Source organism: Elgaria multicarinata, chromosome 3 (assembly GCF_023053635.1).
Source record: "Elgaria multicarinata webbii isolate HBS135686 ecotype San Diego chromosome 3, rElgMul1.1.pri, whole genome shotgun sequence".
Taxonomy (NCBI): domain Eukaryota; kingdom Metazoa; phylum Chordata; class Lepidosauria; order Squamata; family Anguidae; genus Elgaria; species Elgaria multicarinata.
Genome location: NC_086173.1, coordinates 30,228,191 through 30,244,234, shown reverse-complemented (window position 1 = coordinate 30,244,234; position 16,044 = coordinate 30,228,191). Strand labels below are relative to the sequence as shown.

At 44.0% G+C, this 16,044-nt stretch overlaps 1 protein-coding gene across 1 annotated transcript in view; it reads left to right on the top strand.

Moving 5' to 3' along the window:
• Positions 1-16,044, top strand: part of TIMELESS (timeless circadian regulator) — a 58,463-nt gene that overhangs the window by 28,044 nt on the left and 14,375 nt on the right. Inside the window, exons 11-21 of the mRNA XM_063119836.1 lie at positions 1,510-1,727; positions 1,874-1,977; positions 3,216-3,385; positions 3,904-4,035; positions 5,478-5,629; positions 7,710-7,807; positions 9,607-9,730; positions 10,096-10,297; positions 11,782-11,933; positions 14,062-14,147; positions 15,573-15,696. Coding sequence (XP_062975906.1) covers positions 1,510-1,727; positions 1,874-1,977; positions 3,216-3,385; positions 3,904-4,035; positions 5,478-5,629; positions 7,710-7,807; positions 9,607-9,730; positions 10,096-10,297; positions 11,782-11,933; positions 14,062-14,147; positions 15,573-15,696 — 1,562 coding nt within the window. The remainder of the gene's footprint in view (positions 1-1,509; positions 1,728-1,873; positions 1,978-3,215; positions 3,386-3,903; positions 4,036-5,477; positions 5,630-7,709; positions 7,808-9,606; positions 9,731-10,095; positions 10,298-11,781; positions 11,934-14,061; positions 14,148-15,572; positions 15,697-16,044) is intronic.

Here is a 16,044-nt window from a genome sequence, read left to right as displayed (position 1 = left end):
TCTCACAATGAGTACTATTTTGCTGCTTTTGCCATTGTTGTTCTTGATGGATTTTAATGTTAGCTTTTATTCTTTTAACTGCCAATTAACTGTGCATGTTTTTATTGCTTTTAACGTTTTAAACTATTTTTATGGATTTTATTGTTGTAAGCTGCCTTTTTAATTTTTTTATGTTTAATTTTTTTTATGTTTACGGTTTTTAATTGTTGTAAACCGCCCAGAGAGCTTCGGCTGTGGGGCAGTATATAAATGTAATAAATAAATAAAGGCGTCCAAGAAATGTTTTAAATAAATAAATAAATAAAACATAAGTTACAGCTGCAACAAAGAAAAATAAGTAACAGAAGCAATACAAACAATTACAGAACAACAGTAGTAGATAATCAAATGGAGCAGCATTTCCTTTATTGATAGTGGTCTCGTGTTTGCATCCCTTTTGTAGGTAGCACAAAGGAGGTGGGCGGATGTTGGCAACCTGGTCTGTTGGGGAGATCTCTGTCCTTTTGTGATATAGGCCAGACCTCGAGGGCATGCGTGGTTCTTTCCACATCGGCTGTGAGGGGGCAGGAAGTGGGATCTCTGGCTCCCCCTTCTGAGGTTGGTGCGCTGACTCCACTCTTGGAAGGAGGAATCCAAACAACCCCATGGTCCCTGGAATGCTTGCCCAGGGACCATAGGATTGTGGTCTCCGAGAGAAAGGGAGAGAGAGAGAGAGAGAGAGAGAGAGAGAGAGAGATTCAGGATAGCGTTGTCCCTCAAAATCAGGGGTTAAAGTCTCGCTGCCCCGGCGCATTAGTAGCTAATCAAACACATGAGTCTGGAAAATGCTCTTAATCCATTTACTTCCGATACTGGAGGTGTTCTCCGGTTCTATAAAATGGAGGCACCCAGAACAAAGGAATCTCAGTCTATTTGTAGGCCCTGACTACAAGAGGGTGTTAGTCTCTTTCTAACCCTTCTATTGGCTAGTTCTGGATTAGCAAGTTAAGTTACGTTCAATTTTCAAGTTAAGGTGCCCAATCTCAATGAGTCATTGGTTACATTCGATGCTCTATTGGCTGAAAGTTTTCCTTTTTGTCTGCTAGCACATGATGTTCACCATTAGGGAATGCAAATCTGGCATGCAGCCACCCTTTGGCAGAGAAGCCATCTTTAACCCTTGGCATATTACATTCTTAGGCAAGATGAAATCTCTTCCTGCCTCTATCAATAGGATGCAACGGGCCTGTAGTGTAATTGGTTTGTGAGCTTCCCCCACTCCTTCTGTTAAAAGTTATTTGATTTTGTATTTTTGTGTATGAATAAATAAAAATTGAAAATGGCATTGATCATGCAAAATAAACAGATATGTGTCAATTTGCATCTTTGGTATAGGATTTGAGATACCCCTATATTCTGAATCTGAACTTTTTGGGGAGTTCGATATGCACCTAAGAGGAACCCCAAAGAGAAGGATGCTAAAGGGTCGGCTACTGCTCTTTGACATCCTCACCTTTTCTCCTTCCTTAGGATCACCTGATCAGAGAGAAGGCCCAGCAGCATGATGAGACCTACTACTTGTGGGCCATGGCTTTTTTCATGGCGTTCAACCGGGCCTCCTCTTTCCAGCCTCAGCTGGTTTCTGAGACGGTTGGCGTCCGGACTTTTCACTTCATTGAGCAGAGCCTGACCAATTACTATGAAATGATACTTATAGATAAGAAGGAGGCCACGTCTTGGTCAAGAAGGTAAAGGGACAAGGGGAATGGTGGCTTTCCCGCTCTTCTTTTGGCTCTTGTGTTGGCTTTCCCACCTTTCTTTGGGCTATGTGGTTTTGAAGGAGTTCTTTCCTCCCCCCTCTCTTGCCTCTCCTCCTCACTTTCTTGTCTCCCAGGATGCATCTGGCTCTCAAGGCCTACCAAGAGTTGCTGATGACTGTGCACGAAATGGACCATTCGCCAGAAGAAGCTGTGCGCAACAGCAGCCACATCCTGAAAAGTGAGGCTTTTTTCCTAATAGATGGTTACAGAACGAGCTTAGTGCCCTGCAATGCAACTTCCTGGGATAATATTCCATGTTTCCTGGCTGTGTTAGGACTCAATTCAGGAGCCAGTCTTTATCTGCTGTGTTTGACAGGCAAGGGCTAGAACTGTGTCTGTTTGGATGGGTAGAAGTCTCCTAGGAATGTCAGTATCCCTGGCAGAAAGGATCCAACCTGCTGTCAGGAAGTAATGAACAAGGTGTCCTTACTGAGTAAATGGGCAACAGAGAGGAGAAAGACAGTTGCCTCCTACTTCTGCTGTTGCCCAGCTCTTCACATCACCATTCTGTATTTTTGCAGATGATGATGATGATGATTACTACTACTACTATTATTATTATTATTATTATTATTATTATTATTATATACCGCCTTTTCCCCAGTACTGGGACTCGAGGTGGTTTACAAGATTAAAACATGTACAATTAAAACATATAAATACTGTAACAGGTTAAAAGGGGCTGTGTGGAATCCAGTTTGTTAACACCGGTCCAGTATAGTTCCAAAAGCCTGCTGAAACAAAAAAGTTTTTGCCTGCCTCCGAAACTGTAGCACAGGGGAAGCCAGCCTAGCCTCCCTGGGAAGGGAGTTCCAGAGCCTTGGAGCAGCCACCGAGAAGGCTCTCTCCCGCATACCTATCAGGCGTGCCTGGGATGTTGGTGGGCTTGAGAAAAAGGCCTCCCCAGAGGATCTCAGAGCACGGGCAGGCTCATATGGGAGAATACGGTCTTTCAGATAACCTGGACCCGAGCCGTAGAGGGCTTTATAGGTGATAACCAGCACAATGAATTGTGCCCAGAAACAGACCGGAAGCCAGTGAAGCCGTTTTAACAGGGGAGTTGTATACTCCTTGTAACCAGCCCCGGTCAACAATCTGGCTGCAGCTCTTTGAACCAGCTGGAGTTTCTGAACGCTCTTTAAAGGCAGCCCCACGTAGAGCGCGTTATAGTAATCCGAACGGGATGTAACTAAGGCATGTGTCACTGTGGCCAGGTCCGACATCTCTAGCAACGGGCGCAGCTGGTGCACTAGCTTTAACTGCAAATGCACTCCTGGGCACCGCCAAAAGCTGGGCATCCAGGCTCAGGTCTGAAACCAGGAGTACACCCAAGCTGCAAACTTGTGTCTTCAGGGGGAACTACTGACTTTGCCTGGACAAATGGATAAAACTAATGACAACAACTTTCCACCCTAGATAACATTTTCTACCTGATGGAGTATCGTGAGCTGTTCCTCACTCTCTTCCGTAAGTTTGATGAGAGAAAGCAGCCCAGGTCCTTCCTGAAAGATCTGGTGGAGACCACGCACCTTTTCTTGAAGATGCTGGAGAGATTTTGCAAAGGGAGGAACAACCTAGTGGTCCAGGTATCTTGGGGTGAGGTGGATGGGTTGAACCTTATTCATTTGGGTCAGCAGGTCTTAGTTAATTCCCTGGAGAACCTTTTGGCCGAGGTACCCAGATAATGTGTAATATTTGTTTACTACATTTTTATCCTGCCCTTCCTCCAAGTAGCTAAGGGCAGTCTATGTGGCCTTCTCTCCCCCACAACCCATATTAACCTTACAACTACTCTACGAGGCTGGTTATTCTGAGAAGGAGTAGCTTGCTCAGTGTCATACAGAAACTTTACAGCTGCGTGGAGATTTGAACCGATGCTTCTCTGATCCTGGTCTAGTTTTCCTTAACCTGGTGCCCTCTAGATGTGTTGGACTTTTAACTCCCATCAGCCCCAGCCAGCATGACCAATGGTCACAAATGCTGGGACTTTGAGTCCAAAACATCTGGGGAGCTTGTGGGTAAAGGATTCTGGGACTGCTACACTTATGTCAAGGTTCCACTTTTCTCAAAAGCTGGCTTGAAAACTAGGTGACTTTTATTTCAGCAGAACAAGAAAGTCAAGAAGAAGAAGAAGCCCCCGGCTCACCCTGCTGGGTCGGATGTGCAGTCCCGTACTCCTGAAGAGTTGGAGGAGATGTGGCCAAGGCTGATTGAGCAAATCAGTAAATGCACAGAGGTAAGATATGAGGCTCAGTGCAGGAGCCAGGATTTCTGGATTTGTTTTTCTAACTTTCTCAAAGTGGGGAGAACGGCATTTTTGCATTTGCCAGAGCTTCCCTTCTTTGGCATGCTCAAGTTCTAAAAGCTGCAAGGTTCTGAGTCCTAGGAAACTGCCTTGGATACCATATCAGACCATTGGTCCATCTAGGGCAAGTATTCCACAATGACTGGCAGCCACGGCTCTCCAGGGTTTCAGACAGGAGTCTCTGACACCCCTACCTGGAGATGCCAAGGATTGAACCTGTGGCCTCTTGCATGCACAGCATGAGCTCTGCCACAGAACTCCCCAAAGGTCATGCAGAGCTTTGTGCACAGATGCGACCAAGAAAATAGAATAGCTTTCACATTTTCAGCATTTTTCAATCTTCAGCTACACACAGTCTGTTTAAAAGAAAAGAAAAGCCCCCTTCTCCTCCTTTAGTCATTTTACCATAGCAAAGCTGAGTATTTTGCAAAATGCAATGTCGTCACTGTTGGTTTGATTAACATCACCTAGTGGTGTGATGCTTAGGATGCTGAGCTTTGTGCAAATGTTCCATCTGTGCTTTAGGCTCACATTTTCCTTCAACATTTGTTCCTGATGATGGTGGGCACGCTCAGTTGTTCCTGCAGTTCCCTCTAGCAACTGAAAGGTCTTCTCAAATTTATTTTATTTATTTAAAATATTTCTTGGCCGTCTTTCAGGGCAGGAGCCCGTCCGCCCGCACACGCATCAGGTGGCTCACAACAATAAACCGCATAATAAAAATTGATCTGGAATTAAAAATAATAAGAACACAATAAAAACAGCTACAAGAGCAAATGCATCAGGGAAAGGCTAGAATAAAATAGTATGTTTTAGGGCCTTCCAAAAAGCTGCAATGATGGGGCCTGGTGAACTCCCAATGGCGACTTATTCCAGAGGTGTGGGGCCACTGCAAAAAAAGCCCTCTCCTGTGTGGTCGCTTAACTAATTCCCCTCACAGCTGGGCAAATGAGAAGGGCCTCTCTGGTTGAACTTAAAGTGCCAGCAGGCTGATATGGGGGAGGGCGGTCCTTCAAATAACTTGGTCCCAGGCCAAATCTCCACCACTCCAGACTTAGGTTGACTTTTTCAAATGTTGACATGGTTTTGTGAATGGTCCAGCCCTGTGTTGAATTAACAGTGTTGCCTTTTCGGTTCCTTTCAATCTGGCGGGCGTCCTTGTACGGCCAATTTGTCTTGCTAACGTGTTCCTATGATTTGCATGGGGACTTACAAAGTGTCCGCTTTGGGTTGACTGCAAATGTCCAGTGAAGGTGGCAAGGCAGAAAACCTTTTCTACGGATCGGCCTTTAATTCTTCTCCTCTGATGTTCCTTTTACTTTGTGCATCTTGCCCTCGTGGGAATTCACGCCGGAATGTGTTCTTTCCGCCAGGGTTCTGAGCCTCTTCCAGAGGCCATTGTCCCCTTTGATGCTGCATCAGAAGTCCCACTGGAGGAGCAGCGAGCTGAGGCCATGTTACGGATTCAAGACAGCCTACTAGCTGGCCGAGCACCTGAAGCCCTGTCCCTCTTGCGTTCGGCAAGGTGAGAAAGCATCTTCAGGGATGTTGCCTGTGCCCTAGTGGATGAAACTTACAGGTCTGTAGGCGGCCATGCGTGTGTATGGTTCAATTCTAATCAATATCAACATTTGAGACACGGAGAGCCATAGGTAGTCCTGCCTTCTCAGCGGATGGAAGCAGGACAGTCACTGAGACGGCAATTCCACCTGATCAAGGTTTGAAGCCCCTATAAATCCCCTTTTCCTCTCGTGGGTGGGAGGGATGCACATCACTGTGCTTCAAGGACTTTAGAAGTTAGGGGATAGAATGCTCTGGCCCCCCTCCATTGGCCTAAGGAACAAGAGGTGTGAGAAGAGAGGCTGGCTCTGGTGCTGTAAAGGATGATGAATCTTTAATGGTATTGTCGAAAGGTAATAAAAAAAAACTCAAAAAGCTCAACATTTCGGATACCAGGATTCTTCATCAGGAGCAGAGGTTAACACTTTTTCTGTGGAGCGTCCTCGTTGAAAGCTGTGTTTTCCGTCTAACAAGCAGCTTTTTAGATTCATCGTCCTTCACAGCACCAGAGCCAGTCTCTCTTCTCACACTGCTTAGTGGTGCTTTTTCTCCTTTTTTCTCATCTAAGGAACAAGAGCCTCATTTTAAGCAAGAACACCAGCCAGGGAAGATCAGCCTGGCCCAGAGTGCATTTCAATGCCCTCTTATAGCTCATACCTTGTTCTGGCCTTGAAAAACAGATCTCCCTGGTCTTCCTTTTCCCTCCCCTTCCTTTCTCTTGTACGTCTTGTCATTTTAGCTTGTAAGCCTGATTGCCGTGATGTGAGCCACTTTGGGAGACAATAATTGTCTGGAAAGTGGAATAAAATATGCAGTAAATAAATAAGCAATAAAAGTAAAAGTAGTGTTTGAACCAGCCGAATACTTACAAAATGTTTAAGAGACCTTTTATTTACCAATACACATAACAATATGCGTAACAACAAGGAGACTGGTCCCTGCCCCAAAGCGCTTGAAAACTAAAATTCAAGAGAGGAGAAGGGAACAGAAGCAATGGAGGAAGACAGAAGTGGCAGTAAACAGCATTTCCCCCTTAATATTCCCCAAATATTCTTTACTAGAATATTTCAGCACATTATAGGCATATTCTCTGTAAAGGTAGACTAGGCTGCGAAAGCTTCCTGCATTGCTGCGAACTTCAGAGAGTGATCAGTCATACATGTGGGTTAATAACCTAGGAAAGGAAAGGAACCTCTCGTGCAAGCACTGAGTCATTACTGGCTCTTGGAGGGACGCCAGCTTTCGTTGACGTTTTCTTGGCAGGCCTTATAGCGGTGTGGTTTGCCGTTGCCTTCCCCGGCCATTATTACCTTTCCCCCAGCTAGCTGGGTACTCATTTTACCGACCTCGGGAGGATGGAAGGCTAAGTCGACCTGAGCCAGCTGCCGGAAACCAGCTTCCGCTGGAATCGAACTCAGGCCGTGGGGAATGTTTCGGCTGCAGAAACTGCTGCTTTACCACTCTGCGCCACACGAGGCTGGGTTAATAACACAGCAACTCTTTTCATAATAAGAGACTATAGCATTAGTCTACATTGTCATAATAAGCAAGGCATCACTTGGCATTTCGTTGGCACGGAGAAGACCCACTAATTGGGTTTCTAAAGCGGAATGTCAGCTCGTTAGAGTTTCCAGATAAGACACCTGGTGTTCCCGTGAGATCACTGTAACTGCGCTTTGATTCATTCAAGAAGTGTTGCTGACTGGTACAGTTTGCTAGTTTAGAAGCAGAAGCAGCCATTTGCAAAGCAGCCTTTGCAGGCAGCCATGGTTTGCAAGCCACCAGGCCATACAGTTGTGACCAGCTAATCCTCCCATCTTCATTTATTTATTACATTTATTACATTTATATACCACCCCATAGCCGAAGCTCACTGGGTGGTTTACAAAAGTTAAAAACAGTAAACGTCAAAAAGTATACAAAATTAGAAACCATCAGAAACATAAAAACCACAGTATAAAAAAACCAGTATCCATTTAAAAACAACAGTTCTGGGGTCCGTTAAAAAACAAACTGGTGGTTTTTTTTTCATTCTGTTCCCTAAGGGAGGTGTGGCCAGAAGGAGATATTTTTGGATCGCCCGCCCTTGATTCAGATGAAGAGACTGAACTGCTGAGACAAATCTTCTTTGCCAACCTCACTCGTAAGTATCCAGGCTCCATGAGTAGAATGGAACGGGAACAGAAGGTAGCCTTAACCCACAGCGTAGCCAAGTGATGTGGATTCCCAGATATTTGTTTACTGTCCTCCAGCAGCTGCCCTTGGTGCTTTCATATTTAATTTATGACCAGCAGGGAGCAATTCAATCCCATCCAAAAATGGTTCTGCACACCTGAATTATTATTATTATTATTATTATTATTATTATTATTATTATTATTATTATTAATTTATATAGCACCATCAATGTACATGGTGCTGTACAGAGTAAAACAGTAAATAGCAAGGCCTCATTTGTGTTGGTGGAAGAGTGTTCGGGCTTTTGAATGGTCCTGGATTTTTCATTAAGAAGAAGACTAGGGTTGTTGATTCTTTGCTGAATAGAGTGCCAGATTCCCTGTAAATTTAGTGGCCCCGTTACTTCCGAAATATACTCAGTCTGGATAAGAATGTTTTCTTATTGGGCAGATGTTTACTGATGATTCGGGGGAGGGGGTCTAATAACATACTGCCACACATACAAAGCCTTTAGAATAGGGTAGGATAGCAGTCCAGAGATGAACTGTTTATACCTTAATATATCAGAACTAGGGCTGTGCAAGCTTCGGGCCTCGGATTCGGAAATCCAAATCACAGAGGCCATTTTAGGACTGGTCCACCATTTTATTGCACAGCCCTAGCCCCCCCCCCTTATAGCCTACACCTCCCAGCATCCAGTGCCTGGGAGGGCTGTACGTACCAAGGCCCAGAAGCAACAGGAATACCGGAAGTGGCTGTCTCCATCGCCTCCACGCAATGGATAGCTTCCTCCCCTGCACAATCAGGTGGCCGATCGCATGGAGGAGGTGGTGATGGCTACATCTGCTTCCAGTATTCCTACACTTCCCAGCACTGGATGCTGGGAGGTGTAGGCTGTATGGGGGGGGCCTAGGGCTGTGCAATAAAATGGCGGATCTGTCCAGAAATGGCCTCTGTGATTTGGGGATTTCCGAATCCGAGGCCCGAAGCTTGCACAGCCCTAATTAGAGCACTGGCAGACTGGCACCTTAATTCTTCTTGCAATATCTATTCCAGGATTCCTTCACCAGTCTAGCATTCCTTGGCTTTTTGCTGGCTGGATTGCCAGTGGAATAATGGTGCACCACTGCCCATTACCCAGGAATAGCATAGTGCCTCCTTTTACTCAACAAAGGCTACAGATGTACACAATCGCGCATGGTGTGGAGACTGTGGATAGGGAGACATTTTTCTCCCTCTCTCATAATATTAGAACCCGGGGTCATCCCACGCGGCTGATTGGTGGGAGATTCAGGACAGATAAAAGGAAGGACTTCTTCACACAGCACATAGTTAAACTATGGAATTCACTACCACAAGGTGTAGTGATGGCACCAGTTTGGATGGCTTTAAAGGGGGTTGGATAAATTCTTGGGAGGAGAAGGCTATCAGTAGCTACTAGTCCTGATGGCTATGTGCTACCTCCAGTATCAGAGGCTATAACACTATATTCACCAGCTGCTGCAGCCGTGTCCTGCTTGTGGATTTCCTGTGGGCAGCTGGTTGACCACTGTGTGAACAGGATGCTGGACTAGATGGACCCTTGGTCTGATCCAGCAGGGCTCTTCTTATGTTCTTATTTATTTGTTTTATTGTATTGCATTTGTATACCGCCCCATAGCTGAAGCTCTCTGGGCGGTTTACATAAGATTATGCCTCTGTGCCATTGAATAGGACTGGTAACTGAGTTCTTTAAACTTCATACATCTCTTCCAATGTACACAGGACAAGTGGCTCCAGAGACAGATGAACCTGAGGAGGCAGCTGAGGAAGAGGAGGTTGCTGAGGAAGAGTTGGCATCTGTACGGGTGTCAGAAAGAGAGTTCAGCTTCCTGGACTATGTGAAACGGTAAGCAGGGTTTGAGGGTGCGTTTGTAAGAGACAGAAAGGCGGTCCATCCATCCCTCTGTTTCTATCCTCTCATCTCCTGTCTGTATGGGGTGTTTTAAATGTCACAGGATTGTCCTTCGTCTTGCATTCTCATTCCAGCCATTTTGCCCTTTCTCCCCTCATCCACCATAATGGCTAGAAATGTATTTTAAAAATCAAAACAGTCTAAAAAAGAAATCTAACATTTTTAGAAAGCTGGGTGTTTTTTTGTTTGTTTGCTCATTAACACATTCTGCACCTTGCACACAGTGTCCTGTCTATGAGTAGCTGATTTTGCGCTTAACGCTAAACATGATGACTAATGTCTATACCCTGGGGGTGCAGGTTTGCGAGTGCTAACGTGGTCAAGGCCTACGTTCTGCTCTTCAAGAACTACCAGCAGAACAGCCCCCACACGAACCACTGTGTCGCAAAGATGTTGCACCGCATTGCCTATGACCTCAAGATGGAGGCCCTGCTCTTCCAGCTTTCTGCCTTCTGCCTCTTCAACCGGCTCCTCAGTGACCCTGCTGCTGGTGCTTACAAGGTGAGGACCCTGTAGAGGTTTACCAGTAGTTTGGTTGATGTTGCCTCTGTGTGTGTGTGTGTGTGTGTGTGTGTGTGTGTGTACCTCTGCAAACATAGAAGTGATGGGACAAGTACAGAGTGCTGTGTGGTACTGAAAAATGATCTTGATTGAAGGATGGACAGTGTCCAGGATATGACGGGGGCCATATGCTTTCTCTGTATAAGGTCCTACATTAATTCCCTAACAGCATCCCAAAGTGGTAAAAATACAATCAATATACCATAAAATATATTAGGATACAACGAAGCCAGAGGCCATATGCAAGACATAACCGTTACATGAAACAGCAGATACGTAGCAGGCAACTGCTGGAAGGTCGCTAGAGAAGGGGCCACCTGTACTTCACAAGGAGCCCCACAATATTGGTGCAGCTGTTGAAAAGCCCCTGTCTCTTGTCACCATCAATGGTGCTTCCATCCTACTGAGTATAATGTTTAGCATTTTTGTCCGCTAGTCCAACCTCAAACACGGAGAGGCTTTATATGAGGGGAGATGATAACTCCTGCAGAAGGAAAACTTGAGGAACAGGGAGAATTGTCTGCCTAGTAAAGCGTTACTTAATATCTCCTGAGAATTCTCAGGAGGGCCTTTCAGGGAAATATTTCCTCTGTCTGAATATTGCTGAATCTGAAGGCAGGCCTAAAATGTCTGCCTGGATTAACTGCTTCCTTTACTGAGCGGTGGTGGTGGTGGTATATAATATAATTCTCACATCAGTCCGTTGGTTTCACCACTCTGCTGCTAGGATCATCTTCTTGGCTCGCCGCTCTGACCATGTTACTCCACTTCTGAAATCTCTTCATTGGCTTCCAATTCACTTCAGAATCCAATATAAACTTCTGTTGACCTACAAAGCTTTTCACTGTCTAGCTCCTTCCTAGCTTTCCTCTCTCATCTCACACTATTGCCCCGCTCGTGCTCTTCGCTCCTCTGATGCCATGTCTCTCACCTGCCCAAGGGTCTCTACTTCCCTTGCTCGGCTTCGTCCATTTTCTTCGGCTGTCCCTTACGCCTGGAACGCTCTTCCAGAACTTTTGAGAACTACAAGTTCAATCACAGCTTTTAAAGCTCAGCTAAAAACTTTTCTTTTTCCTAAAGCTTTTAAAACTTGATTTTGTTCTGACTTTTATACTGCCTGTTTGGTGCATTCTCTTCCCCTCCTTATTGCTTTATTATGATTTTATTAGAATGTAAGCCTATGCGGCAGGGTCTTGCTATTTATTGTTTTACTCTGTACAGCACCATGTACATTGATGGTGCTATATAAATAAATAATAATAATAATAATAATTACATATTATATTTATGTAATAAAATATTACATTAATATTTTGTCATGTAATATTCCCAAAGCAGGACCAGTAGTGGCTGGTGAGCCCTGAGACTCTAAACAAGAACAACTAAATCTCTCTTTTGTTCCAATTATTATTATTATTATTTAGGAGCTGGTGACCTTTGCCAAATACATTGTGGGCAAGTTTTTTGCACTCGCATCCACCAACAAGAAGGTCTACATGGAACTGTTGTTCTGGAAAAGCACGGCTGTGGTACGGGAAATGACTGAAGGCTACACCTTGATGCGGGAAGATGAAAGGTGAGCTCCTCAAACCTTGGACAGCAATTGTTGTTGTTGTTATTGTTTCTGGAGGGCTGTTTTGAGAAAGGGGAACGATCTCCCCCCAAAAACCCCCACACCCCACACATGTTTCCCTATGTCAACAGATGACATCCTATATTTCTATGATAGATTGATTTACAAGTATTGTAATGGGGAGCTGGAGATTTTGCCCTTTTAAAATGTGTTGTTCTACTACCCCACTGTGGAGCTCTTAATTTATGTAAATATGATTTTGTATTTTTATATTCTTGTATTTTTGTTTTATCTTTTTTATTTTATTTTAAATTATCTATTTTTATTCCATACAGCTCATCTTTTTACTTGTATTTTATTTTTCTAACTATGTTAAATTGTGATGGCTTATCGCTTTTAGCAATTAAGATTTCATTCTTCATTCATATCTATTTATATCTATTTATTTAACTATCTATTTAATTATTACATTTCTATCCTGTCTTTTTTTCCTCTGGCAAGGAACCCAAGACAGCTTACATGCCCCCCCTCCTCTCCATTTTTATCCTCACAACAACCCTGTGAGGTAGGTTAGGCTGATAGTCAGTGACTGGCCCAAAGTCACCCAGTGAGCTTCATGGCTGAGAGGGGACTAGAACTGGGATCTCCCGAGTCCCAGTCCAACACTAATCACTACGCCATACTGTCTCTCTAGTGTAGGGTGACCCTATGGAAAGGAGGACAGGGCTCCTGTATCTCTAACAGTTGTATAGAAAAGGGAGTTTCAGCAGGTGTCATTTGTATGCATGCAGCACCTGGTGAAATCTCTGAGATTGGCAGCTGAGGGGTGGGTGGAAGTAGCATACCCTTTAAGGGTCTCCATTCATTTTGGGTTGCCCCTTCATATCCTGGACACTGGATGCTGCTCTCTTAAATCTAGATGTGAGGTGGAAGAAAGAGCAACTGTGTCTCCTTCTGCCCACTTCCCCTGCAGTCCATAGGTTTATCTACTTTCCCCTGACTTACTTTTGGTGTCTGGGTTCCAGACCTGTAGAAACCTTCACACGTGAAGTGTTGACAATGCCAGATTCATTTTTTTGATAGAGAACGACATCTATGTATTTGTGGTACTCACGTGGTTGAAGATACTATACCCTACGTGATAATTTGTAAGTTATATAAATCCCAAGAGACTTAATGAGATGGCTAGCACCGGTAACTAACTTTAATAATATGGATAAAATTATAGATTTGCTGTCAAGTACATCCAAGTTCATTACGTTAAACACAGCTAGATTTGCAGTAAAAGCAGCCCAACTCAGAATAGCCCTAGAGAGCAATTGTTCTGTTTAAGTAATGTGGTCCCTGCAATTATATATACTTGTAAGGCACTATGTATTTGTATACTGAATGTTCACTTTGTGATAGAATTTTTTACTGTTAATATACTGTATTGTATTGGATGTAATTCGTTGTTGGTTGCTCTGGCTATAACCTGCACTCAGTTGCCTAAAAAATATGATGATATTTCTCTACAAAATAGGTATTGAATAGTTTTAAGAGAAAGAAAAATACAAGTCGTTTTTACATCAAACCATACTGATAGACTCCTGTCTTTTGATTTAAAGTTCAAGCACTCAACCTGAAAAGCAAAAGACAAGAAGTTCTATCAAAGAATATCTAACAGCTTTTGTTTTCCCACCATCAGTTTTATAAGTACATTTCCAAAAATCCGCAAACTACTTCCCTCTGTCTGGAAGAGCTTGCCAATTTTGGAGAGTGATTTGCTATACTCAAGAAGCCTTTTCTCAGTGCGGCGTTTCTTGCAGTAAAAGCAAGATGCCTTTTTAATAATGTGCTGCTTTTAATAATGTATTAGTTTTAAATGTTTTAATTAGTTATATGTATTTGTCTGTATTTGTGTTGTTCCCCGCCTCGATCCAGAGGGAGAGGCGGGTAACAAATAAAGATATTATAATACTATTTTTATTATTATTATAAAAATAATATAATAAAGATATTATTATTATCATCATCATCATCATCATTTATTGTTGTAAGAAATTACAACGGGTAAGAATTACCCAGGCGGGTAAGAAATTATTATTATTATTATTATTATTATTATTATTATTATTATTGCCACCCACAGCTCTGCCTCTCGCAAAGCCTCCCCGTGGACTGAGGAGGAGGAGGAAGAGCTGCGGGAACTCTACTACAAGTTCAAGGAAGTGGAAGGTACAAAATCACAGTTACAGAGAGACCCAACAAGAGAGTCAGAGTACACTGATTTGTTGATTTATTTATTTATTTATTTATTGCACTTTTATACCGCCCAATAGCCCAAGCTCCCTGGGCGGTCCACAAAAATTAAAACCCATGAAGTCCAATTCAAAGTATACAACAAGCAACAGTATAAAAACACAACTACAATATAAAAGCACCACCAGTATAAAACAGAGCAGCAGTGCAGAGATTTATTCAGATTTAAAACAGCAAAGTTAAAAGACTAAGCTGATAAACTGGGAAAATACTGGGAAAATAAAAAGGTCTTCACCTGGCATCAAAAAGAGTATAACGAAGGTGCAAGGCTAACCTCTCTAGGGAGCTCATTCCACAGCCGGGGTGCCACAACAGAGAAGGCCCTCCTGGTGGCCACCTGCCTTACCTCCTTTTGGCAGGGGATCTTAGGGTCCGGGCAGGTACATATGGGAGGAAGCGTTCCTTCAGGTAACCTTCTTGATAGAGTTGAGTACTAGAGTTGGACTGAAAGTTCTCAAAAGTCAGGGGGCACATGAGAAGAAGTTGAAACTGCCGCCTTCTTTCACATTTCAAGGGCAGGTGGTACAAAATTCACCAGCACTCCCCTGGCTCCCTGGGTTGCTGGCTGCCATTTTGAAATGAAGAACGACATTATGAAATGTCTCCAACTCAGTGAGTGGGAGATGGTTTTCTTGGGGGAGAACTATGGCCGAATCTAGGAGCCAAGACTTCCAGATTCTGTTCTCAGCTCTGGGATGGGGAATCCCAGAACTGTGCAGCCTTGTAAACTTATCATTGACTGGTCATCTCTGCCATTGGCTTTCAACTGGTACATTGGGCCCCACATTTCAGTCACTCCTTGACCTAAGATCCAGTGGCACTACCACCATTTTTTTGTTTTGTTTCTTTTAACTTTGTTTCTAAAGGGAAGGAGAGAGACAGGGAGAAAAACGGAGAGAAGAGGATACCCAGATACAAAGGAGGAGAGTTTATCTTCTTTTTTTAAGTAGCTATTGCGGCGTTTTCTCCCTGGCATAACAAGCTTCATCTGCCAAAAACAAGTTCTAAAAATGCCCTCTTTTATGCAACTCAGAAAAATTGGTGTGCTGGGCTCTTTCACATCTGGTCATCCTAAAGAGAGAAGGATTGAAATGGGTATATTGTTTTTTAAAGGTGAAGTTGGTCTCAGTTGGAGATTAGGTCCTGGATCGGATAAGGTTGAAGATTATTAGCCAAAGGCAGGGAAACTTTTACCAACTTTTTTTTTTAAAGCTACAAACACATAGGTAGGTAGGTAGGCAGGCCAGTAAAATATGCAGCCCAGTTCTCAGGCTGGAGAGCCAGGCGTTCGTCTTCTGCACGCCCAGTCATCACACCCCTCGTTTCCTTTTCCAACGCCAGGTGAAGACATCCTGAACAACATCCTGGCACACCTGAGCTCTCGCAACCGGACCCGTAAGCAGGTGGCCAAGCAGCTGGTGCACTTGGGGCTAGCAAACAGCGTGCGAGACTTCCCCCGGGAGCGGTAGGTCACTGAATAGCAGAGGTTGCCATGGGTGTCCCGGTCTCTTCCTCTCGGGCAGCGGGTGGCGGTTGGGGCTGATAGGCTGCCTGAGAGCTATGGGGAAAGGGTGTGTGGTGGGTCTCTTCTGCTGTGGTGCATGTAGAGAATTTCTCCTGGGTTCTACTATAGGTGAAGGATTTTAATCCTCTTAATATGACAGTGACTTTTAAAGCAAATTTGGATAGCACTGAATTCTTTGAAAGCGTACAGAAGCTACCTGTAAAGGCTCTAGAGTTCAGTGAGAAGAATTCCTGTGCCCTTTGTGGATACTCATCCTTTCCCCATGAACTCCAGACATGTTTCCCTATG